Source organism: Schistocerca americana, chromosome 2, assembly GCF_021461395.2.
Source record: "Schistocerca americana isolate TAMUIC-IGC-003095 chromosome 2, iqSchAmer2.1, whole genome shotgun sequence".
NCBI lineage: Eukaryota > Metazoa > Arthropoda > Insecta > Orthoptera > Acrididae > Schistocerca > Schistocerca americana.
In genome coordinates, this window is record NC_060120.1 from 818,851,693 (window position 1) to 818,877,806 (window position 26,114).

The 26,114-nt window shown below is 44.3% G+C and overlaps 1 protein-coding gene across 1 annotated transcript in view; it reads right to left on the minus strand.

The window, feature by feature from the left end:
- Window positions 1-26,114, minus strand: part of LOC124595212 (potassium voltage-gated channel protein Shaw-like) — a 659,419-nt gene that overhangs the window by 238,205 nt on the left and 395,100 nt on the right. Inside the window, exon 3 of the mRNA XM_047133852.1 lies at window positions 14,621-14,970. Within this exon, the coding sequence (XP_046989808.1) occupies window positions 14,621-14,947 (327 nt within the window). The 5' untranslated portion in view covers window positions 14,948-14,970. The remainder of the gene's footprint in view (window positions 1-14,620; window positions 14,971-26,114) is intronic.

Genomic DNA, 26,114 nt, shown 5'->3' on the forward strand with positions numbered 1-26,114 from the left:
TCAAAACGCCCTCCGTTAGCGAGGATACATGCATCCACCCTCCGTCGCATGGAATCCCTGATGCGCTGATACAGCCCTGCAGAATGGCGTATTGTATCACAGCCGTCCACAATACGAGCACGAAGAGTCTCTACATTTGGTACCGGGGTTGCGTAGACAAGAGCTTTCAAATGCCCCCATAAATGAAAGTCAAGAGGGTTGATGTCAGGAGAGCGTGGAGGCCATGGAATTGGTCGGCCTCTACCAATCCATCGGTCACCGAATCTGTTGTTGAGTAGCGTACGAACACTTCGACTGAAATGTGCAGGAGCTCCATCGTGCATGAACCACATGTTGTGTCGTACTTGTAAAGGCACATGTTCTAGCAGCGCAGGTAGAGTACCCCATATGAAATCATGATAACGTGCTCCACTGAGCGTAGGTGGAAGAAACTAAAATGAGCTCTAACATGGAAATAAAGCGTTTCCGGACACACGTCCACATAACATCTTTTCTTTATTTGTGTGTGAGGAATGTTTTCTGAGCCGGCCGAAGTGGCCGTGCGGTTGAAGGCGCTGCAGTCTGGAACCGCAGGACTGCTGCGGTCGCAGGTTCGAATCCTGCCTCGGGCATGGATGTTTGTGATGTCCTTAGGTTTAACTAGTTCTAAGTTCTAGGGGACTAATGACCTCAGAAGTTGAGTCCCATAGTGCTCAGAGCCATTTGAACCATTTTTTTTGAATGTTTTCTGAAAGTTTGGCCGTACCTTTTTGTAACACCCTGTATAAGTTAAACACAAATGACTTAAATCCACCGAGAAGATCCACCACAGAATTGAGTGTGATGCTTACAAAACCATACATGATCAAACGCATGTCGATTCCGAGGATATCACTTCGCTAGAAGGAGAAAATAATTGGTGTTGTACACATTTGCAAACTACAGACAGCTAAAGATGAAAATGTGTCAAGAGAAAAAAAACAGATATCACTACTGCCCTAAAAGGGAAAACAGATTCATTGTTCCTGCCCTATCTGTAAAGAACATACAGCATCGGGTGTTCTTATTTGCCAGGAGTGTATGTGTCAAGAAGCCATATCTGAATCTGACGAATAAAAAGGAGTGTGGTTAACCTTAATTCATCACTTGCTATAAATATTACGAACTGCTGTTCACACAGGTGTTGTAAATGTAATCAAAATGTTTGAGAAATCTTTGCATATTAAAATATTTTTAAATTTAGAAAATTACATGTTCCATAATATGTTTATACTAATTTATAATGCTACCCGCCCGGTTGGCCCTGCGGTCTAACGCACGGCTATCCGGGCGGGATGGAGCGCCTGGTCCCCGGCACGAATCTGCCCTGCGGATTTGTGTCGAGGTCCGGTGAACCGGTCAGTCTGTGGATGGTTTTTAGGTGGCTATCCATCTGCTTCGGCGAATGCAGACTGGTTCCCCTTATTCCGCCTCAGTTACACTATGTCGGCGATTGCTGCTCGCCGGCCGAAGTGGCCGTGCGGTTAAAGGCGCTGCAGTCTGGAACCGCAAGACCGCTACGGTCGCAGGTTCGAATCCTGCCTCGGGCATGGATGTTTGTGATGTCCTTAGGTTAGTTAGGTTTAACTAGTTCTAAGTTCTAGGGGACTAATGACCTCAGCAGTTGAGTCCCATAGTGCTCAGAGCCATTTGAACCATTTGATTGCTGCTCAAACAAGTTCTCCACGTGCGCGTACACCACCATTACTCTACAACGCAAACATAGGGGTTACACTCGTCTGGGCCGGCCGCGGTGGTCTAGCGGTTCTATGCGCTCAGTCCGGAACAGCGCGACTGCTACGGTCGCAGGTTCGAATCCTGCCTCGGGCATGGATGTGTGTGATCTCCTTAGGTTAGTTAGGTTTAAGTAGTTCTAAGTTCTAGGTGACTGATGAGCACAGATGTTAAGTCCCATAGTGCTCAGAGCCATTTTGAACACTCGTCTGGTGTGAGACGTTCCCTGGGAGCGTCCACCGGGGGCCGAACCGCACAATAACCCTGGGTTCGGTGTGGGGCGGCGGAGGGGTGAAGTGGACTGCGGTAGTCGTCGAGGGGTTGTGGACCATTGCGGTTGCGGCGGGGACGGAGCCTCTCCGTCTTTTCTAGGTCCCGGTTAACATACAAGATAATACAATACAATACAATTTATGACGCTTTCGTAATAATAAAGAAATGATTTACTGTATAAACGTGTCTTTGTCTGGCATAAGGAGATAAAATAGGTGCTAGATCTCATTGTTTGAAAAAATCTGACATGGCGGTGATTGAGTGACAACAATATACGTGAGCGACGGCTGGTTAAGGTTGATTCACACTCATTAGTGGAAGCATTGGAAGTGACGTTACTGTGACGCCTATTTATTGTGGTCAGTGTTTCTTCCAGCGGGTCGGAGGGCACTGGCGAAGTTCTTGGACGGCAATATCTTGCTGATTGCTGTAATTTGGAATAAAAACAAGAGGCGGGAGTGGGTTCAACAGTTGTGGAAAAACAGAGGAACAGAAGCAACGTTTGCTACTTTGTGCCGAGAAGTGACGAACGGTTCAGTAAAGCTGTATGAATATTTAAGAATGTCAGAAAATTCAATCACTTTATTACTGAACAAATCGGAACTGCATCTGAAAAAGAAAACGATGGTTTTATCTACCTAGAGCATGGGACACAGTAGAACTCGCAAGATCCTGTGAGAAATCGGCAAGGTAATTACAGACAATATGATGGACGAATTGATGTCTAACCCGGTAGAGGAAATGTGGAAGGACGTATCTGTCGATTGTTATTAAATGTGGAATTTTCCTAACTGTATAAGAGCATTGTTTGGGAAACACGTTACTATTCAGGTTTCTTCGAACACCGGATCACTGTTTTTTTAATTATAAAAAGACAGTCTCCACAATTTTGTCAGCAGCTGTTGACGCTCCAGGTAACTTGATTGTGAGGCATATGGAAAGGAAAGTGATGCGAGAATATTTTTCAACTCAAAATCAAACAAAAGTGCTTCTACAAAGCTCTTTGAATGTACCAGCAAATTCTACTGTACCTAACGCTGATACTCAAGTTCCATACGCTATTGTAGTTGACGAAGCATTTTCTCCAGAAACGTAATGAATGCGACCGTATCCAGCGGATAACTAATCGATCGTAAGCATAACTTCAACTCTCGTTTGCGTCGTGCCAGAAGGACATCGGAAAAAAGTTCTGGTATATTGCCTCCAATTGGACTTTGCAATAGGTGATTCATGCCGCAAAAAGATTGTTAGATTACATAATTGTGGCCATTTAAGTACCGCATAATTCTATTACAATGTACTCAGCATGTGGTATTTGAGCAGTGGGGTCCATACATTACAAACTTTACATTTGCTTGGAGAAAACGCATTGGCAGATGCATTTCGTGTAAGAGAAATATTCACTGAATACTTATGTTTTGAGGCTGGGTCCCTGCCTTGGTTTTCGAACACCTAGGTGTGAGGAAATGTGAAAAAAAGATTGCTTGTATTTTAGGATTTAAAATCATAAATGGGTGTAAAAGCAGAAATGTACAGGACCAGCTGGTTTTAATTCTGCTCCTAGTCATTCCATAGCGTATTCTTGAGGCACAAGTTCATACAGGGTGAAAACCATTTAAACCGACAAACTTTGGTAGGTTGTAGGGGACGTCAAAACAAATATTTTTCCGTAATGTCATTTTTTCCTATGAGGAGTATTTAAACCGGTAGAGGAAGATTTCTCTGGCGGCATATTAATTAAACCAAAAGACAACACATTAACACAACCCAATTTCAGTTTTCAAAAATGCCTCCATTGACACTGAAACAAAGGTTACACCGTCGGATCATGTTCTGTCTGACACAGGCAAAAACCCCAGGAGTATCCTAAATAGTTCCTGCTGCTGCTGCTACTATGCGGGCAAAAATATACTCTTCTGATGCAACAGGAGTTATGTAAACAAGGTTGCGCATCTCTCCCCACACAAAACGTCCAGAAGGGACATACCTGAGGATCGAGCAGGCCATGGTACAACATCACCTCTGCCAATCCACGTTTCTAGGAACCGCCGGTCCAGAAGTCGACGCACATGACGACTGAAATGTGCCGGCTCCCCGTCATGTTGGAACCACATGTGTTGTCTTGCAGTGAGCGGGACGTCTTCCAGCAGTTCTGGAAATGCTCTGGCGAGAAAATTGTAATAGTGCCTGCCATTTAATGACCTAGGTAGCAGCCGACCGAAGTGGCCGTGCGGTTAAAGGCGCTGCAGTCTGGAACAGTAAGACCGCTACGGTCGCAGGTTCGAATCCTGCCTCGGGCATGGATGTTTGTGATGTCCTTAGGTTAGTTAGGTTTAACTAGTTCTCTGTTCTAGGGGCTAATGACCTCAGCAGTTGAGTCCCATAGTGCTCAAAGCCATTTGAACCAACCTAGGTAGCAGATACGGCCCAATTAAACGGTCCCCAACAACACCGACCCACACATTAACGAAGAACCGCAGTTGATGAGGGCTAGTAACTGTGGAATGTGGGGTATCCTCACTCCAAACTTGCGAATTGTGCATGTTGAAGACTCCATCAAGCCCGAACATTGCTTCATCGGTAAACAACACAGAGGATGGAAATGTAGGATGCATTTCACACTGTTCCAGGTACCACTGCGAAAACTGTGTTCTGGGTGGATAATCAAGTGGTTCCAGGTTGTGGACACGCTGTAAGTTAAATGGACGTAACAACTGCTCTCGAAGGACTGTTCTTACATTTGTCTGATTCGTTCCCATGTTACGTGCAATTGCACGAGTGCTGATTGAAGGATCCCGCTCCACATGCTGCAAGACAGGCTCCTCAAATTGCAGCGTTCTTACCGTGCGACGGCGACCCTGTCCAGGTAATCTGCTAAATGACCCGGTCTCACGCAGACGTTGGTACACAGCAGCAAAGGTCGTATGATGCGGGATACGGCGATTACGATATTGTGGTTGATAACCCGATGCGCATCTCGTCCGTTGTGGTGCGCTACGTAGTACGCACCAACCATATCGGTGTACTCACTCCAGGTGTATCGCTCCATTAGTAAACAGAGACAATGTACTACTACACTGGTGGACAGCAGTTGCTTACAACTGAAGAGCGTATTACGCCCTCTAACAACTGAAGATCGTAATACGGCCTCTAACAACAGAAGAGCGTAATACGGCCTCCACCGGTTTAAATAATCCTCATAGGAAAAAAATGACATTAGGGAAAAATATTTGTTTTGATGTCCCCTTCAACCTCCCAGAGTTCTTCGGTTTAAATACTTTTCACCCTGTATATTAACAGACGGCATAAGATCACTGGCAGTTGTTGCGAGCTTTCAGCTCCGTAACGGTAAAAGCGGCGGCGGAAAAAATAGTTGTCGGTACAGCTGCGAAACGCTGAAACGTTGCCATATAGAAGTTTAGGAAACCACGTTAGGTGATGGTTGTGGTAAGTGCGCAAAGCTGCCGCTCCCAGCACATTGGAATTGCCGCGGATCTTCTAACGCCGATTCGGCTGTAGGATCGAAGGTATCACAAAATACGGAAAGTATGTTCTCGTCACTTACATTTATAATGATAAAATAGGGAACATCACATCAATCTAGCCGTGCTGCGTCCATAGAGTGAAATAAAATCGGCAACAGGAAACAGCGCGGTTGCTGCACGGCGTCGGCGATATCACTGATTGCACTGTCAAGGTCAAGCGACGAACGAGGGTGAACAACGACCTTTGAATTCATACAAAAATAATTTCAAACACGTCGATGGAGTCACGGGCCTGTCACAGCACTGCCGCGGTTTTGGTGTGTGTGAATTCACCTTCAATTCGAGCCACGCACAAACGCGCGGCGCACAGCGATGCAGAAAGGCACAGGATAGAAGACAGCCTTCTTGGGTGCGCAGTGTTGACGCATATCGCTAGGACATCAGTGATAATATTCACCCATGACATGGCTGTTCTCAACCAAAGCGCGCTAGTCTTGCAGTAGATATAAATGGTTCAAATGGCTCTGAGCACTATGGGACCCAACTGCTGTGGTCATCAGTCCCCTAGAACTTAGAACTACTTAAACCTAACTAACCTAAGGACATCACATACATCCATGCCCGAGGCAGGATTCGAACCTGCGACCGTAGCAGTCGCACGGTTCCGGACTGCGCGCCTAGAACCGCGAGACCACCGCGGCCGGCGCAGTAGATATACACTCCTGGAAATTGAAATAAGAACACCGTGAATTCATTGTCCCAGGAAGGGGAAACTTTATTGACACATTCCTGGGGTCAGATACATCACATGATCACACTGACAGAACCACAGGCACATAGACACAGGCAACAGAGCATGCACAATGTCGGCACTAGTACAGTGTATATCCACCTTTCGCAGCAATGCAGGCTGCTATTCTCCCATGGAGACGATCGTAGAGATGCTGGATGTAGTCCTGTGGAACGGCTTGCCATGCCATTTCCACCTGGCGCCTCAGTTGGACCAGCGTTCGTGCTGGACGTGCAGACCGCGTGAGACGACGCTTCATCCAGTCCCAAACATGCTCAATGGGGGACAGATCCGGAGATCTTGCTGGCCAGGGTAGTTGACTTACACCTTCTAGAGCACGTTGGGTGGCACGGGATACATGCGGACGTGCATTGTCCTGTTGGAACAGCAAGTTCCCTTGCCGGTCTAGGAATGGTAGAACGATGGGTTCGATGACGGTTTGGATGTACCGTGAACTATTCAGTGTCCCCTCGACGATCACCAGTGGTGTACGGCCAGTGTAGGAGATCGCTCCCCACACCATGATGCAGGGTGTTGGCCCTGTGTGCCTCGGTCGTATGCAGTCCTGATTGTGGCGCTCACCTGCACGGCGCCAAACACGCATACGACCATCATTGGCACCAAGGCAGAAGCGACTCTCATCGCTGAAGACGACACGTCTCCATTCGTCCCTCCATTCACGCCTGTCGCGAAACCACTGGAGGCAGCTGCACGATGTTGGGGCGTGTCCCTAATTTGCTGGGAAGTGGCGGTGCGGTCCCCTACGGCACTGCGTAGGATCCTACGGTCTTGGCGTGCATCCGTGCGTCGCTGCGGTCCAGTCCCAGGTCGACGGGCACGTGCACCTTCCACCGACCACTGGCGACAACATCGATGTACTGTGGAGACCTCACGCCCCACGTGTTGAGCAATTCGGCGGTACGTCCACCCGGCCTCCCGCATGCCCACTATACGCCCTCGCTCAAAGTCCGTCAATTGCACATACGGTTCACGTCCACGCTGTCGCGGCATGCTACCAGTGTTAAAGACTGCGATGGGGCTCCGTATGCCACGGCAAACTGGCTGACACTGACGGCGGCGGTGCACAAATGCTGCGCAGCTAGCGCCATTCGACGGCCAACACAGCGGTTCCTGGTGTGTCCGCTGTGCCGTGCGTGTGATCATTGCTTGTACAGCCCTCTCGCAGTGTCCGTAGCAAGTATGGTGGGTCTGACACACCGGTGTCAATGTGTTCTTCTTTCCATTTCCATTTCCAGGAGTGTAGTAGCAATAGCAATTGAGAGATTCATGCCTCATAAATTGGTAAGAGACGGAACTGATCCCCCATGGTACACAAAACAGGTCCGAACGCTGTTGCAGAGGCAACGGAAAAAGCATGCGAAGTTCAGAAGAACACGAAATCCCGAAGATTAGCTAAAATTTACAGACGCGGAAAATTTGGAACGGACTTCAATGCGAGATGCCTTTAATAGGTTCCACAACGAAACATTGTCCCGAAATTTGGTAGAAAATCCGAAGAAATTATGGTCGTATGTAAAGTACACAAGCGGCAAGACGCAGTCAATACCCTCGCTGCGCAGTGCCGATGGTACTGTTACCGACGACTGTGCCGCTAAAGCGGAGTTATTGAACGCAGTTTTCCGAAATTCCTTCACCAGGGAAGACGAATGGAATATTCCAGAATTTGAAACACGAACAGCTACTAGCATGAGTTTCTTGATACGGGCAGAGTCTTCAGGTCCAGATTGTATACCGATTAGGTTCCTTTCAGATTACGCTGATATAATAGCTCCCTACTTAGCAATCATATACAACCGCTCGCTCACCGATAGATCTACACCTACAGATTGGAAAATTGCGCAGGTCGCACCAGTGTTTAAGAAGGGTAGTAGGAGTAATCCATCGAACTACAGACCTATATCATTGACGTCGGTTTGCAGTGGGGTTTTGGAGCATATACTGTATTCAAACATTATGAATCACCTCGAAGGGAACGATCTATTGATACGTAATGAGCATGGTTTCACAAAACATCGTTCTTGTGCAACGCAGCTAGCTCTTTATTCGCACGAAGTAATGGCCGCTATCGACAGGGGATCTCAAGTTGATTCCGTATTTCCAGATTTCCAGAAAGCTTTTGGCACCGTTCCTCACAAGCGACTTCTAATCAAGCTGCGGGCCTATGGGGTACCGTCTCAGTTGTGCGACTGGATTCGTGATTTCCTGTCAGGAAGGTCGCAGTTCGTAGTAATAGACGGCAAATCATCGAGTAAAACTGAAGTGATATCAGGTGTTCCCCAGGGAAGCGTCCTGGGACCTCTGCTGTTCTTGATCTATATAAATGACCTGGGCGACAATCTGAGCAGTTCTCTTAGGTTGTTCGCAGATGATGCTGTAATGTGTGTCTAGTAAGGTCATACCAAGACCAGTATCAGTTGCAAAGCGATTTAGAAAAGATTGCTGTATGGTCTGGCAGGTGGCAGTTGACGCTAAATAACGAAAAGTGTGAGGTGATCCACATGAGTTCCAAAAGAAATCCGTTGGAATTCGATTACTAAATAAATAGTGCAATTCTCAAGGCTGTCAATTCAACTAAGTACCAGGGTGTTAAAATTACGAACAACTTCAGTTGGAAAGACCACATAGATAATACTATGGGGAAGGCGAGCCAAAGGTTGCGTTTCATTGGCAGGACACTTAGAGATGCAACAAGTCCACTAAAGAGACAGCTTACACTACGCTCGTTCGTCCTCTGTTAGAATATTGCTGCGCGATGTGGGATCCTTACCAAGTGGGATTGACGGAGGACATCTAAAGTGTGCAAAAAAGGGCAGCTCGTTTTGTATTATCACGTAATAGGGGAGAGAGTGTGGCAGAAATGATACGCGAATTGGGATGGAACTCATTACAGCAAAGATGTTTTTCGTCACGGCGAGATCTATTTACGAAATTTCAGTCACCAACTTTCTCTTCCGAATGCGAAAATATTTTGTTGAGCCCAACCTACATATGTAGGAATGATCATCAAAATAAAATAAGAGAAATCAGAGCTCGAACAGAAAGGTTTAGGTGTTCGTTTTTCCCGCGCGCTGTTCGGGAGTGGAATGATAGAGAGATAGTATGATTGTGGTTCGATGAACCCTCTGCCAAGCACTTATATGTAAATTGCAGAGTAATCATGTAGATGTAGACATACTGAATCGACTGAATAGCCTACTAACCACAGTACGTGGACTAAGAATAAACCGAAGGAAGCCCAAAATAATGAGGGATAGCAGAAATCAAATCTGGTGGCCAAGAAGTAGACGAAAGCAAAATAATACACCGCGAATGAAGCAAGGAGCACAGAAAGGGCAGACAGGTGAAGAATGGATTCCTCGCCAAAACAAGGCTACTACTATGAAATAGAAGATGTAATTTGAGGAGGAAATATATCAGAATGTACGTTTAGGGCACACAATTGTATAGATGTGAACCATGGACTGTGGGAAAACCGGAAAAGAAGAGACTAGAGACATCTAAGATGTGGTGCTATGGAAGGATATTGAAAATTAGGTGGACTGATAAGATAAAAAACAAATGAAAACGTCCTCTGCAGAATCGACGGGGAGAGAAACATGTGGAAAACATTGACGAGAAGAAGATCAGGGTGACAGAGCACATGTCAAGACATCAAGGAATGGCAGTAAAGAGAGCTGTAGAGGATTAAAAACAATAGTGGGAGACACATACTGGAATACGTCCTACAAATAACTGAAGACGTGGGTAGAAGTGCTACTCTGAGAGGAATTTGTGGTGGGCTGTTCAAACCAGCCTGAAGTCGGATAATCCCAAAAGAAATGATGCAAAATTTGGACATTTGTGTGGTATGTCGTCGCAAGGCTTCGATTACATGTTCAGTTTGACTGAAACCTTAGGAATAAGCACGGAGAGGATGGGTACCGAGTTTTTATTGATTACAGATTGCTCATGCACAGTGTTTAGCCATTTATTCTTTGGGCTATCATATTTTTTGTGTCATTTTTAAAACTTAATTCTTCTGGCATCACACACATACACACACACACACACACGCGAGCGCGCGCGCGCGCGCGCGCGCGAGCGCGCGCGCACGTATTTCGTCACAGGGTTATTTGGTAAACGGGATAGCGTTACGGAGATGTTTATCAAACTCAAGTGGCAAACTCTGCAAGAGAGGCGCTCTGCATCGCAGTGTAGTTTGCTGTCCAGATTTCGCGAGGGTGCGTTTCTGGATGAGGTGTTGAATATATTGCTTCCCCCAACTTTTATCTCCCGAGGAGATCACGAATGTAAAATCAGATTCAAGCGCGTACGGAGGCTTTCCGGCAGTCGTTCTTCCAGCGAACCATACGTGACTGGAACCGGAAAGGGAGATAATGACAGTGGGTTGGAACTTAAATAGTGGCAACTATATATTCACAACCGATACAAAAGAGTTAACATGTTTGCACCTGTTACTGTCCTCCAGAGTAGTCACCAGCGTTGTGTACAACCCGTTGCCAGCAATGTGGAAAGCGTAGTATACCGTTAGCAGAGCCTCTTCTGTTGATGGTGCGAATAGAGCGGCCTACTACCTGTCGAATCTCTGGAACAGTTCTGAATCGAATGCCACGAAGTGGTTCCTTTATCTTCGGAATCAAATGAAAGTCTCAAGGACTTGTCCGAAGAGTATGGTGGATGGTACAGCACTTGACAGTTCCATCGACAGCACAGAGCAGCCACTTCTTGCGCTGTATGCGACCGCGCTTTGTCGTGCAAAATGATGGGTGTGTTACGCAGAAAGTGTCGCAGCTTCTTTCGCAAAGCTGCTCGCAGGTGATGCTCCGAAAACGAACTGTAATACTGTGCATTGACGGTCTTCCGTGGAGGTACGTAATGCGTTAGGATAACACCATCACAGTCGTACACGATAATCACCATAACTTACACCATATTGGGGCTAAATGAAAAAAGAAATCGCGTCGCAATTTCCTCTTTCGTCCCAGAAAGTGTTTATGTGAAGCTGGGAATAGAATGTCGATCGTACCGTGTCTACTAGTAAAATATTAAATTTAAAACGCGTGAAATAAAAGGTAAATTAAAAATTGAGAAACACGCCGACAAAAACGTCTAAAAATTTAAAAAATCTGTACTACATCTTAACCTCTAAAAAAGCAAAAACAAATATGTGTTACCTCCATAAGATTAATATAATTAATAATATGTTGGTGCAAACGTCGTCGTGTCGGAGAACCGCTAAGAAAATAAAAATAAGCAGTTGATTGCAGTTATCCTTTCTAGAACAGTATACTTTCATTATTTCTGGTTAAAAGCCTCTTCTGTATGGCGTCATCTCTTCCAGTCCTGTGCGTCCCGTATCCACCTCAAAAAAATCTCGTGAAGTTATAATTACTTATATAAAATATGAAAACTAATGTCTTCAATTAGCTCAACATTGTTAAAGAATAGAGTTACCTATTAATTTACGTCATATTTTTACATAATTATATATGGACTCAGTTTCCTGCATTAATCTATTTTACGAGGCCTATGTCCTGCAGTGCTTTGATGATAGCCTACTAACTCACACTTTATTAAAGGGCCGGCTCGAGTTACGTGGTGCGCGTTATGCGGTGAGTGAGTTGTGACAAAGTGCGGGCTATCGGAACTGGCAGTCGACTGAGGACAGGCATCCGTTGATGGTTGTGTCTAAATTGCGAATTTTTCCTAGTAAGTTAATTAACACTTAGACTCAACGATTTGGTATTGTTGTTTTGATATTTACCTACGTAGCCTTTATCATTTTTAGACGTATTCTGTTTTTATTTCACTTTTCGTTCCCCCGATTCGACGACGGTTGGATCAAAATATTCCTACCTACACTATATTAAACTTAAAGTGGAAATACACGTTTTTGTATTGGTTTTTATAGGTTTCTTGAGTTTAAGAATATTGTAATTAATTTTTATTTTCCACTTACTATTCCCAGTAACATTTAAAAAAATTAGTACCCCCGGGATATGATAGGTTTTAGATATTTTCAAATAGCAGCATTTTTGCAAGTATCATTTGCTTTGTTGTTTGAGCCTCAAACTCTTGATGTAATGCAGCGATGTGCTTTACGTTGTTATTTCGGAAAATATTGTAGTGTAAAATCAGATATTAAATTCCTACAAGAAATTAAGCAGCTGCAAGTAGAAGATAACTGGTACTCTTGTGATCCATATGTGATTAAAAACAAAATAGTGCTGTACTATGCGCAAGACTGAAGTCGCTTACTCGATACTAGCACTTGACGGACAGTTTATGAGCTAATTGCATAAGATTAGTATTTACTTTACGTGACTTTCCTTTTCTTTCTTATGCTTGCTCTTCTGTCAACATTTAGCACATAATACTCTTTCGCTTTAGTTAATCGGTACAAAACGGGACATGTTAGATCCAAATACAAGAAAGGAAGCCAGTTTCAGATACAAATAAAGAGCGAATAAAGTAATGACTTACGTTTATTTGGTAGATCCGTAAACAACAGGCTTGCTGTCTTCTCGTTTTAATCACATGTAGTACAAAAAACGGCTTCGGTCTTCTCAGTTGTAATTAATTTAGTTCATCATAAACTTTCTCGTAATCAGTGCCTTCTAAACCTATGATATGTTGTAGTATTGGGAAGATTATGGATTCAAAAACCTTATGTGTCCGTGCATTACTCCTAAAATTTTCCTGCCAACATCTGTAGTTATTTGCTTCTAGATGTTAATGCAATCAAGTATTTGCAATTAGTAGGAGAAGTAAATAGCATGATTTTTCCACAGTGCATCAATTATTAGCTTGAAATTTGGTCAAGAGAACTGGAACGTTCTGTATCTAAAGAGATATAGAGATGATTATAGGGCCATAACGCTTCTACAATACGATAACGGCTTCTATATCCACAAAAATTGTGAAGAAGAAAAAATTCCTCAGTTGAATAAAACGTGGAACCAAAAATGAAAAATTCATGAGTGTCACTCTTATCTAGTCTACCAGTCTAATTCGTGAGAACCCAACATACGGTGTTGATAGAGTTTCAGCGGTATTCCCTTAGCCAAAGGAAACGATTCATTAATGAGCAAGCCCAGCCAAATATGTTTCACGGTATTTGGAATTTGAAACTTAAGAAGCAAAGAATTTTCTTACCTTTACTGATAATCCCCCTCGTTTCGTAGCAATTTGTGTTCCATTTCAAATAGTTCCACAGAAAAAAATTATCATCGATAAAGAAATATGGCGAGAGTAGCGGAAAACGAGTATTGCCGAGAGTGTTGTGGAAAGAATTGTGTATTTACGTGGATTCCAATTCTTAGAATGTGCACTACCCACCCACCTTCCTCGGTCATTTTCTTTCGTGTTGGCTAGTAGCCTTTGAGACTACACGAGCAAAAAATTTCATAAAATTTTTACAGAACGTTCAGTATTCAATGTTACAGTGGGCAGAAGTTTCCATGAAGGGTAACGAGTCCCAGTATCAAACAGCCTTGGTAAGAAAGTAAGAGTTGAGCTACGGAGCGATCACCGATGATGGAATTCTTATGAGTTCACTATTGGCCACAATCGATAGATGAACGTGTGGACATATCAGTCCAGATGGTAATATGCAGAACTGGTAATGATCAAGACACAGACACCATTAAAATCAAAGATTTCTATGTGCCATGGTCCAAGGCATAATTCTCTGCCTAAAGTTTCGTCATCCAGTGCTCGAACAAGCTCAGCAAGCCAGAGTTTATCCGCGCAACAAGCAGCTTACCTTGACATACATTCGCGTGACTCATCCTAGGCAAGAGTCTGATGACGATACGAACTGACGGTTGCATGGATACATGTAAACAGTTCGGCTTGCTGACTTGTTTGAGTCTGCAACTGCTTTATGACTCGCTAAGGCCTCTGATGTTTCCAGGATTGTAAGACAAAGTGTTAAGCAGTGAACTAAGCCATGGACCACAGCATAATGCCCATAAAACAAATATCACCAATTATATTGACATCATTACCATACCCTCTCTCAGGGTTAGCCATCGTGTAAATATCACTTCCTATACGCATTCCAGATGCATTCCCTGCAGCGTGGAGGTGGGTCAGCTGGTGTCGATTCTTCCCAGTTCGACGCATCTGACAGACTGTCAATGAAAGGGCTGATATTCGATAGTCCTTTTCGGCGTGCCTCTCGCCCCTCTGATAGGAGACAACTATTGGTGCGACCACAGTTATGACTCATGTTGCTAGAGTGCATCCAGCGAAATCAAAAACACAAGCAGGAATTTAGAGACTGTAAGGCACCGACCTGGGTGTAGGTCATCCAGCAGCAGGGCTCGACCTGGTTGGAGTCGAGCCCCCAGAACTCGAGCTCCTCCTCGAAGAGCGGCCCGCACACGTCGGTGGGGTAGTGCAGCTTGCCGGTGCGGTAGTAGTTGAGCACCTGCGCGAACACGCCCGGGTGCCGGTCGAAGAAGTACTCGTTGAGGACGGGGTCGTAGTTGGCGAGCGCCTCCGTCAGCCGCGACAGGCGCGTCGCCGGGATCTTCTTCAGCGTCGCCTTGTACGTCTCGTGCCGGATGCCGCCCACGTTCAGCACCACGCGGTTCTCCGCGTCCATGTTGATCAGGTTCATCGCGGCGCCCGCGGACCCGATCCCTGCACAGCGCAACAATACACACAATCTGCGGAATGATCTTATAATGTTTGCGCATCACATCAAAATAGATTTGTTGATACAAGCTGTATTTTCAAAGTCGACGTCAGACGTCATCACGCTGAGCTCGATATAAGAATACTGGAGAAAAAATTAATAACCCCCAAGAGAGACTACAGTGATACCGCGTAACATAGCGTCTGGCCTTCGTCATGGCTCCATTTCGGCGAGAGACAGGGTACACAATTTTCTAAACGTATGCCATAACCACTGCAGTCAGTGATTTATTACATCCCTTGTTGTTGTTCTGGTCTTCAGTCCTGAGACTGGTTTGATGCAGCTCTCCATGCTACTCTATCCTGTGCAAACTTCTTCTTCTCCCAGTACCTACTGCAACCTACATCCTTCTGAATCTGCTTAGTGTATTCATCTCTTGGTCTCCCTCTACGACTTTTACCCTCCACGCTGCCCTCCAATACTAAGTTGGTGATCCCTTGATGCCTCAGGACATGTCCTACCAACCGATCCCTTCTTCTAGTCAAGTTGTGCCACAAACGTCTCTTCTCCTCAATCCTATTCAATACCTCCTCATTTGTTATGCGATCTAGCCACCTAATCTTCAGCATTCTTCTGTAGCACCACATTTCGAAAGCTTTTATTCTCTTCTTGTCCAAACTATTTATCTTCCATGTTTCAATTCCATACATGGCTACACTCCATACAAATACTTTCAGAAACGACTTCCTGACACTTAAATATATACTCGATGTTAACAAATTTCTCTTCTTCAGAAACGCTTTCCTTACCATTGCCAGTCTACATTTTATGTCCTCTCTAGTTCGACCATCATCAGTTATTTTGCTCCCCAAATACCAAAACTCATTTACAACTTCAAGTGTCTCATTTTCTAATCTAATTCCCTCAGCATCACCCGACTCAATTAGACTACATTCCATTATCCTCGTTTTGCTTTTGTTGATGTTCATCTTATATCCTCCTTTCAAGACACTATCCATTCTGTTCAACTGCTTTTCCAAGTCCTTTGCTGTCTCTGACAGAATTACAATGTCATCGGCGAACCTTGAAGTTTTTATTTCTTCTCCATGGATTTTAATACCTACTCCAAATTTTTCTTTTGTTTCCTTCATTGCTTGCTCAATACACAGATTGAATAACATCTGGGAGAGGCTACAACCCTGTCTCACTCCCTTCCCAACCACTGCTTCCGTTTCATGTCCCTCCACTCTTATAACTCCATCTGATTTCTGTACAAACTGTAGATAGACTTTCGCTCCCTGTATTTTACCCCTGCCACCTTCAGAATTTGAAGAGAGTCAACATTGTCAAAAGCTTTCTCTAAGTCTACAAATGCTAGAAACGTAGGTTTGCTTTTCCTTAATCTATTTTCTAAGATAAGTAGTAGGGTCAGTATTGCCTCACGTGTTCCAAAATTTCTACGGAATGCAAACTGATCTTCCCCGACGTCGGCTTCTATTAGTTTTTCCATTCGTCTGTAAAGTATTCGCTTTACTATTTTGCAGCCGTGACCTACTAAACTGATGGTTCGGTAATTTTCACATCTGTCAACACCTGCTCTCTTTGGGATTGGAATTATAATATTCTTCTTGAAGTCTGAGGGTATTTCGCCTGTCTCATACATTTTGCTCACCGGATGGTAGAGTTTTGACAGGCCTGGCTCTCCCAAGGCTGTCAGTAGTTCCAACGGAGTGTCGTCTACTCCCGGGGCCTTGTTTCGACTCAGGTCTTTCAGTGCTCTGTCAAACTCTTCATGCAGTATCATATCTCCCATTTCATCTTCATCTACATCCTCTTCCATTTCCATAATGTTGTCCCCTTAAAGATACAAAATTGCTGGCATCTACATCTACGTCCATAGTCTGCAGGCCACCATGAAGTGCATGGCAGAGGGTACGTCTCAATGGACCATTTATTACGGTTTCTTCCCGCTCAATTGACGTATGGAGCGTGGTGAAAATAATTGGATGAATGTCTCTGTGTGCGCTGAAATTATTCTGATGTTTTCCTTACGATCCATATGTGAGCGATACATAGTGGATTTCTAGAGTCATTATTTAATGCCGGTTCTTGAAACTTTCTTAGTAGACTTTCTCGGGAAAGTTTGCGACCACCTTCAAGAGTCTGCCGGTTCAGTTTCTTCAGCATCTCTGTGACAGTCTCCCAAGGGTTAAACAAAGCAGTGACAATTCTCTGGGTTCGTTAGTCCTTTCTGGTGTGAGTCCGAAACACTTTAGCAATATTCTAGAATGGGTCATACGAGTGATTTGTAAGCAATTATCTTTGTAGACTGATTGGCACTTCCGTAATATTCTACCAAAAGAACGAAGTCTGTTACTTGCTTTACCGATGAGTGAGCCAATGTGATCATTCCATTTCATATCACCGCAAAGTGTTATACCAGGTATTTGCAAGAGTTGGCCGATTCCAACAGTGCCTCACTGATACTATAATCATAACATATTACGTTTTATTGTTTTGTGAAGTACATAATTTTACATTTCTGGGCATTTAAAGCAAGTTGGTATTCTCTGAAACACTCTGAAATGTTATCAAGATCTGACAATATTTATGCAGCTTCTTACAGACAGTACATCATTATTTTCCAGAAGTTTGAAGTTGCTATTAACATTGCCCGCAACGTCATTAATAACAACACGAACAGCAAGGGCCCCAATACTTTCCTGGGGCACACCCGAAGTTGCTTATACAACTGATGATAACTTTCCGTCCAAGACTAAATGTTACGTCCATCCTACCAAAAGTTCTTCATTTCACTCACAAATTTCACTTGGTACCCCATATAATCGTAATTTTGACAATAAGGGCGTGGCTCTGAGTGAAACGCGTTTCGGAAGTGAACAAATATAGCATCAACAAATACAGCATCTACCAGACTTGATCCGAAGTTTTCGATATGTCATATGAGAAAAGTGTGATTTGGGTTTCACATGATCGATATCATTATGTTCGAGATACCTCATTATATTTGAGCTCGGAATATGTTCTAAGATTCTACAACAAATTTATGTCAGGTATACTGGACGGTAGTTTTCCGGATCACTTCCACTACACTTTTTGTGGACGGGAGTGACCTGAGCTATCTTCCAACTACTGGGTGCAGTTTTTTGTTCGGAGGATCTATGACATATTATAGTTAGAAGAAAGGCTCATTAAGTCGCAAATTCAGTGCAGCCACCGGGCCGTGGAACTTTGGTATATTTAAATGATTTTAGCTGTTTCTCAATGCCGCTAACACTAGCACTTACTTCACTCATCTATGCAGTGTACGAGCATCAAATTGGGCCAATTCTCCTGGCTTTTTCTTTGTAAGGGAATATTTTAAAACAGAGTTAAGCATTTCAGCTTTTGCTTTGTTACCCTCAGTTTCAGTTCCCCTGTCTCATTTGCTAGGAACTGGACTCGATCTGTGATGTCACTAACGGCTTTTACATACGACCAGAATTTCTTTGCTTTTTTTTAAAGATCATTTGCCATGCTTCATTTCTGTTCTAAATAGTCGATGAATTTTTCTACGCTATTAAGAGCGGCAGGTTATTTAGCGGGTCAGTAGGTGTGAATGCGTGTCATGTTGTTCGTCAAACCAGGAGCGGACCTGAGTGGCATTGTGAACGTGGTCGTCATATTGGAAGTAATGGCTGCCCATTGTGAACTCATCATGAAACTGCATAAAAAAGAGCATCGCTCGTTCACTGAGCTTGTCGAAATAAATGTTTTGATCATTTTCGCTCTAACGTGAATGAAGGACCCAAGGCATGGCAGGCAAATTTTCCCCACAATATAACAGAACAACCTCCACCCTGAAGCATCCTCCACACACTGCGGGTTAACACTTCATTGGGTCGTCAGTCGTTCAACATTATGAAACATAGCTAAGAATTGACAGGTAATTTGACTTTCATATCACGATCTTTGCTGTGGCAGGATTTTTCCTATTTCTTATTACGTCCGCTACACAACAATAAAATTTTGAACAATTTGAAACCTGATGTCTCCGGATTCCGATAGGATACAAAATTTCATTGTTGTCTATCGGATCTAATTATAAACAAGAAAACATCTGTCAAAGCGAACATAATGATACACAAGTCATATTATCTGCCCATTTTGATCTATGCATCAGAATGTTGGACAAAGAAATATCTGAGCAGAACAGAAGCGACAGTAATGCACTTTCTACTAAGAATCCTGGGTAAGGCGAGAAGGGACATGATATGAAATAAAGCTGTACGATACACATTTCAGGTCAATTACTTCAAAAAAACTATGGAGAGAAATTAGCTCAAATAGTTTGGCAACATTAAAATAATGGTACAAGAAAGACTTCAAAGACGAGCTCTAGAATTGACAGAGTATGGAAAATCGAAGTCCGCGAACAAGATGGACAGAACAGATGAAGGATGATGTGCTGCCACAAGGCGTCACGCAGCCGCGGCCCTTTCAAATCCGCGTCACCCTTGCGACTTGGATGTGTGAGAAACTCGCTGGCGGTACTGCGCCTCGTCCATCGCAATACATGTACCACCGCGAGGACCTTCTGGAGGAAGCGGGGATAGAGTCTTGTTTTGGAGAGCAAGCGGGAAACACGCAAAGAGCAGTTACCAATAGAGGAAACGGTCGTTGTTTTTGACCGCACGCCGTGGCTGCCTTGCAGGTACAGCGGCGACAAGGAAGAATGCGCTGGCCGGATACTGGGAGTATGCGAGACTAGAAGCAATTTGCTTCCCTGCTAGCTGGCGATGTAGAACCTGGAGACAGCGAGTTTCCGTGTGTGTGTGTTGTAAGACGGACTGTTCTCTGCTGATTTAATGTCTGCAAATTGTGTAAGTTAGTGCGGGCTACTGTCTGTATTGTATGTAATTCAGCCTGATCAGCACACATTACATAAACAGTACTCGCTGTATGACTTGGGTTCGCGCCTATGAATTCCTGACATATATTGTTAAAGTTGTCAGATGCCTGTTTGGTTGGCAACTTTGTTGTAATTCAAGCTTCATTTATGCTTCTGTAACCAACTCGCTCCTTACAATCTGTAGGCAGTTTAATGAGCTATTGGCTGAAATAAGTCATTTCCTTAAGGTCTACTCAATTTTGGTTGATTTTAACTTCGAAGCAACACTGGTGCTTCATCTACAATATTTTTAAATGTAAGTGGTTTTTACACGATTTCTTGGACATCTCGTTGTTTTCGTCAAATTTTTTGTAGGCCTGCTACACAGCTAACTCGATATTTCACGTTGTAAGAGTTCTCCTTCTGGAAGAGGAAATTGTCTTAAATTATGCTTAAAATTGTATTGTATCAATGAGCAAATAAATGTTGAGAGCTTGTGTAACAGGAATAAAAGTAATTTTAGCAAGGGGCAAGAAACACTCAAAGCTACACCCAGTCCTACTACTCCCTATAGCGGTGCAGATGATATGAGCCGAAGAGGACTGCAATGAGAGGATATGCTGAGGAGAAAAGAGAAACTTCTGCTCTGTGAACTGCCTGCACAAGTAGAAGCGTTTCGGGAATAATAAAGAAGAAGAAATCGTCAGTACAGTCAACACTACTCATCGTTTGAAAAGCGCAAAACTGAGACCCGTCAAACCATAGTATCCACCTCTGGTAAGTTACTGCGCAGGTTCTCTGTTCTATGGCGCATTGGAGATGGGTAATTTTATGTGTCGCTATGAGCAAACGGACGTCTTCGACGTATCTGACTCTATACGTCCATTCCCTGCAGGTAACCTCTCGGTGTTCATCAGGGACACAGTTGAGATGGACATGCTTTCACGTAAAGCACTAATTACAGTCACACTTAAACTGGTGGTTATTGACATGGCGTGTAACTGTCCCTGAGCCGTGTGCGGCTCGCGTTGGTGCCGTTGGTACGTTAGTACTGTGTAATAGAGATAGTGGCGTCGCATTTTCTTCACAAATGGCTCTGAGCACTGTGGGACTTAACATCTGAGGTCACCAGTCCCCTGGACTTAGAACTACTTAAACCTGACTAACCTAAGGACAGCACACACATCCATGACCGAGACAGGATTCGAACCTGAGACCGTAGCAGCAGCGCGGTTCCGGACTGAAGCGCCTAGAGCCGCTCGGCCACAACGGCCGGCTCGTCTCATTTTCTTCATGTGTTTACTGGCACCACTGTGTTTGCTAGGTTTGTTTGTCTGTGAGTGGCAGTAGCTGCGTTTATCGATATCTAGTACCATGGTACTATCTTTGGAAGGACGTCAATTGTTTTCCGGGTCGGATGTGTCGGTTGGGATAGAGGAGCAGGGAGGTCCGGCAGTGCAAAGGCATTGCCGGATCGAGGGGCTGTAGTTGGGAGGGTCACAACCTCGTTGTCCACCGGACCCAGGACGACTGAGATGAGTAAACATTAATCCAGTAGTGAAACCTCCACTATTTTGAGATCACGCCATTTGTTCACTTGTTGTTGCTTGCAGGATCACTGAGGCGAAGAGCAACGAGTGGAGTGTTTGGAGTTGGCGAAATTAATTAGCCATCCTCTACTTCTTTTTATTAACCATTGAATTCCTTGTGTTTATTGAAGAAGTTCAACCAGCGTTATTGGTCTGGCTAGTGGCCCCTAATGCCTCAGTTACCTGCCCTTGAGGTCTTGCCGCTGCTGTCCGATAAGGCGTGTAGTTCGACAGCCTCCTTGAGTGTGGTTCGGATATTTTGTTCTATTGGGCTATCTTGGTCGTAGTGGTTCCTTCTACTTCTGCATGTTCTAAACACCGGGTTCTGAAGATGCAGTGCTGTGCGCCCGTTCCGCCTTGCCGCTGTGTTGGTTACCAGACGTTAGGTAGATTTTGGCAGAGTGTTAGACTGCATTTAAACTGTCACTAGTTGGAGTTGCCGTCCGATTAAGTGAATACAACTCTTGACGTCCTGTCTCATCAGTTACGAAGTTGAGCGACTTTCGCAGGCCGATTCTTCGAGCACTGTCTGAGGTCCACTTCTCTCTTGATTTGGTCATATTGTGATGACTGTCGATAAGGCTTTCAGCTGTGAACGCAATTTGTCTTAAGAATTTTTAATTAGATATTGTCTCTTAATATGATTGACCTCTTTTTTAATATTTTCGTAAGAATTTGCTATCTAGGCCTTCAGCCGTCAAATTGTTTTCAAGTAATTACTATTTGGGCCTTCAGCCAACAAATAATTTGAATTTTTTATCAATAAGGCCTTCAGCCGTGAATGCAATTTGTCTAAAGAAGTTTTAATTAGTAACTGTCTTAACAGTCATATTTGATAATTGTTCCTTATTGTCAACCTTATATGCAATTGGTTCCAAATAAAGCGTACGTGATTAAAAAAAAAAAACGAGCAACGAACTGTAACTGAGTAAGGCCCCGTCCACACCGAAATCTGCCTTTCCCTAAGTACCACGTCTCAGACCTCTTGTCCCTCACGATTAGGTTTCTATTATACCCACAGTTCTTAGGTCGTTTTCCATGGCTGCGTGTGGTACACTATTCCTTGGAGATACGTTTGACCGCGTTGATACATAAACAAATTGTGCAAGTAGCGGCCATCTTCAGATGTGCATCTACTTAAAGGCCTCGTACAGGCATAGTTAGACACTTTGAACACCATGGAGTCACTTGACATTTCAATGGCTGTACATTATATCGCCAAATAGTGCAGGAGCAGGGAGTAACCCTGAGTCGCGAGTCACATCCAAATCATCGATCAGTATTAAGGAAATATGGACGAACTAGACGAGGAGGTTACTCTCGATCCGACCCAGTCGCAGTAATATGACCACCGCCTACGTTCAACGTCAACGTGCAAGCACTTACAGCTGGTAGGTGGCAGCACTAGCAGTGGAGGGTGTAAATTATCAGGCTTGTTGGCCGGCCGGGGTGGCCGAGCGGTTCTAGGCACTACAGTCTGGAGCCGCGCGACCACTACGGTCGCAGGTTCCCTCGGGCATCGCTGTGTGTGATGTCCTTAAGTTAGTTAGGTTTACGTAGTTCTAAGTTCTAGGGGACTGATGACCTTAGAAGTTAAGTCCCATAGTGCTCAGAGCCATTGTATCAGGCTTGTTGGGAAGACGAGGAAACAGTGCCGTCGTATTGCAGAAGCAGAGCGACATATCTGACGTCCAAAAGGCCATGATCATTGGGTCCCGGTTCCAGGATGAAAGCCTTTCCGAACTGGCCTAGTTTGTGGTGGTAGGGGCGATCGACGGTTGCGGAGATGTGTGCGAGCTAATAGACCGGCAACTGACAGCTCAGATGAATCACGGGGCTACCTACAGTGTCTCCTCATGGCTGCTCAGCGAATGTCGCTGCCCATGGTCCTCTAGAACACACGTCTGGGACGCGCACCAATGATGCCTGCTGTTCATCGGCTATCAAGACCGGAATTTGAATGCCAGCACCGCTAGTGGACATCCGATGAGCGGAGGCATGTGGCCTTTTCAGATGAATCACGCCGTTGGCGTGTACAGCCATTTAACAACTGTCGGAAAGGTCCACGTCGGCGCTGTGATTGTTAAGGTATGAGGAATGTTTTCGTGGCATTCACTGGGTGGCCTCGTTATTCTGGAAAGCACAAGGGATCAACAGAAGTATGCATCTATCCTCGGGGAGCATGTCCACCCCTAAATGCAATTTGCTTTTCCTCGGCACGATGACATCTACCAGCAGGACAATGCAACGATTCACACACCTCAGAGTGCGTGTGCGGGTTCGAGGAGCACAAGGACGAGTTTACTGTACTCCTCTGGCCACTACACCCTCTCCCTTCCCCAGACTTTAACCCAATCGAAAATCTGTGACGCCACCTCGATCGTTCGACCGGACTGTTCGTGCCATGGATCATCAACCGTGAAACGTAGTGTAGCAGGCTACGGAACTCGAATCGGCATGGTTCCGCATTCCTGTCGGTACCTTCTAGAACCTCTCGTCTCGCAACGGTCCTCGCTCGAAAATGTGATAATCCTGGCTTTTGAGTGCTGGTCACATTAATGTCACTGGAAAGTGTTATTATACTCCATTCCCGTCTATGGCATAAATTCGTGTTATGATCAAGGTTTTCGCGTATCGTAATGTTCTGGTTGCAAGATCGCTGTGCCCACTCCAAACTTCCCATGGCCTGGTCCTAATCTGTGCTTAAACGCACATCTTCGTCATTGGGCATCACGCCGATCGCAAACATGTACCATCAAAATTATGCTTTCTCACAAGCATGAGTAACTTAGTAGCGTAAATCACTTAATAAAGGGAAAGCTTCCAGCACGTATTTATACCAGATAGGTTCCTTTAAGACTATGCTGTGACGATAACTTCATACTTTGGAATAACTTACAATCGCACGCGCGACGCAAGGTCCGCAACTAACGACTGGAAAGTTGCACAGATGACACCAAGTTCAAAGAAAGGAAACAGGAGTAACCCGATGAATTACAGGCTCGTATCATTACAGCAGATTTGCAGTAGGAATTTTGGAATATGGGCTGTGTTTGAATATTATCAATTACCTCAGGCAAAACGTTCTGATGAGAATTAGTCACAACAGCTTCAGAAAATATCGCTCTTGTGAAAAACGACTACTTATTTATTCACATGAAGCAATGAGTCTTATCGACAGGGTATCTCAAATAATTTCCAAATTTCTAGATTTCCAGAATACTTTCGACAACCTTCCTCACAACAGACTTCAGTCTGCATGCCTACGGAGTATCGCCTCAGTTGTGCGCCTGGATCTGGGATTTCCTATCAGAAAGTGACAGTTCGTAGTAATTTACGAGAAGCCAGCGAGTAAAACAGAAGTGATGTCTGATCTTCGTCAGTGAAGTGTTACAGGCCCTTTGTTGTTCCTAAACAACATAAACGATTTAGGAGATTGTTTACGGATGAAGTTATGGTTGAAATGGCTCCAAGCACTATGGGACTCAACACAACTGAGGTCCCCTAGACCTAGAACTACTTAAACCTAACTAACCTAAGGACATCTCACACACATCCAAGCCCGAGGCAGGATTCGAACCTGAGACAGTAGCTGCCGCATGGTTCCGGACTGAAGCGCCTAGAACCGCTCGGCCACAGCGACCGGTGATGAAGTTATGATTTACCGTCTAGTAGAATCATCAGAAGACCAAAACCAATAGCGAAGTGATTTTGACATGATATCTGCACGATGCAAAAAGTGGCAATTCAGTCGAAAAAGTGACAAGTGTGTAGTCATTCACATAATTACTAAAAGGAATTCGTTAAATTTCGGTTGCACGATTAATCATACAAATCACAAGGCTGCTGATTCGCCAAAATACTAAGAGATTACAATTACGAATAACTTAAACTGGAACCATTACATAGACGTTCTGGGGAAACCGAACCAAAATTTGCGTTTTATTGGCAGAACTCGTAGATGATGCAATAAGTCTACCAAAGTAACTGCCTGCACAACACTTCTCCACCGTCTTTTGGAGTGCTGCTGTGTGGTATTGGATTCATACAGGATTGACTGAACACATCGAGAACGTTCAAAGAAGGGCAGCTTGTTCTGAATTATCGCGAAATAGGGGAGAGAATGTCACAAATATGACTCTCGGTATGGGGTGACACAATTAAAACGTTTACCTTTAACGTTGCGGCGAAATATTTTGATGTTATTTCAGTTACCAACTTATTCCTATAGGTGCGAATATATTCTGCTGACGCCCACGTAATAGTGACAAATGACTATCGTAACAAAATAACAGAAATCAGAGCCCACACGGAATTATTTACTTGTTCGTTTTCCTCGTGAGCTGTTCGAGAGTAGAACAGCAGAGAAAAAGCTTGAAGGTGGTTCGACGAACCCTTTTCCAGGAACTTATTTGTGAATTGCAGAGCAGTCATGCAGGTATGCTTTTAGTTATGGTACTAACGTACATATTTAGATTTTTATCGATATAAACGACACACACGTAGCAAGTGTTCAAACTAATTGCCATGGTTCTCGAAGCGTGTATTAAAACGGTAAATAAATTTTTAATAATTTCCTCAAATGTATCTTACGTCTGTTCTGCCATGAGACAGGGTACTGCCAAGTAGTTCCTCTTCAGCCTTTACTGGTTTTTACCCACCAACGACT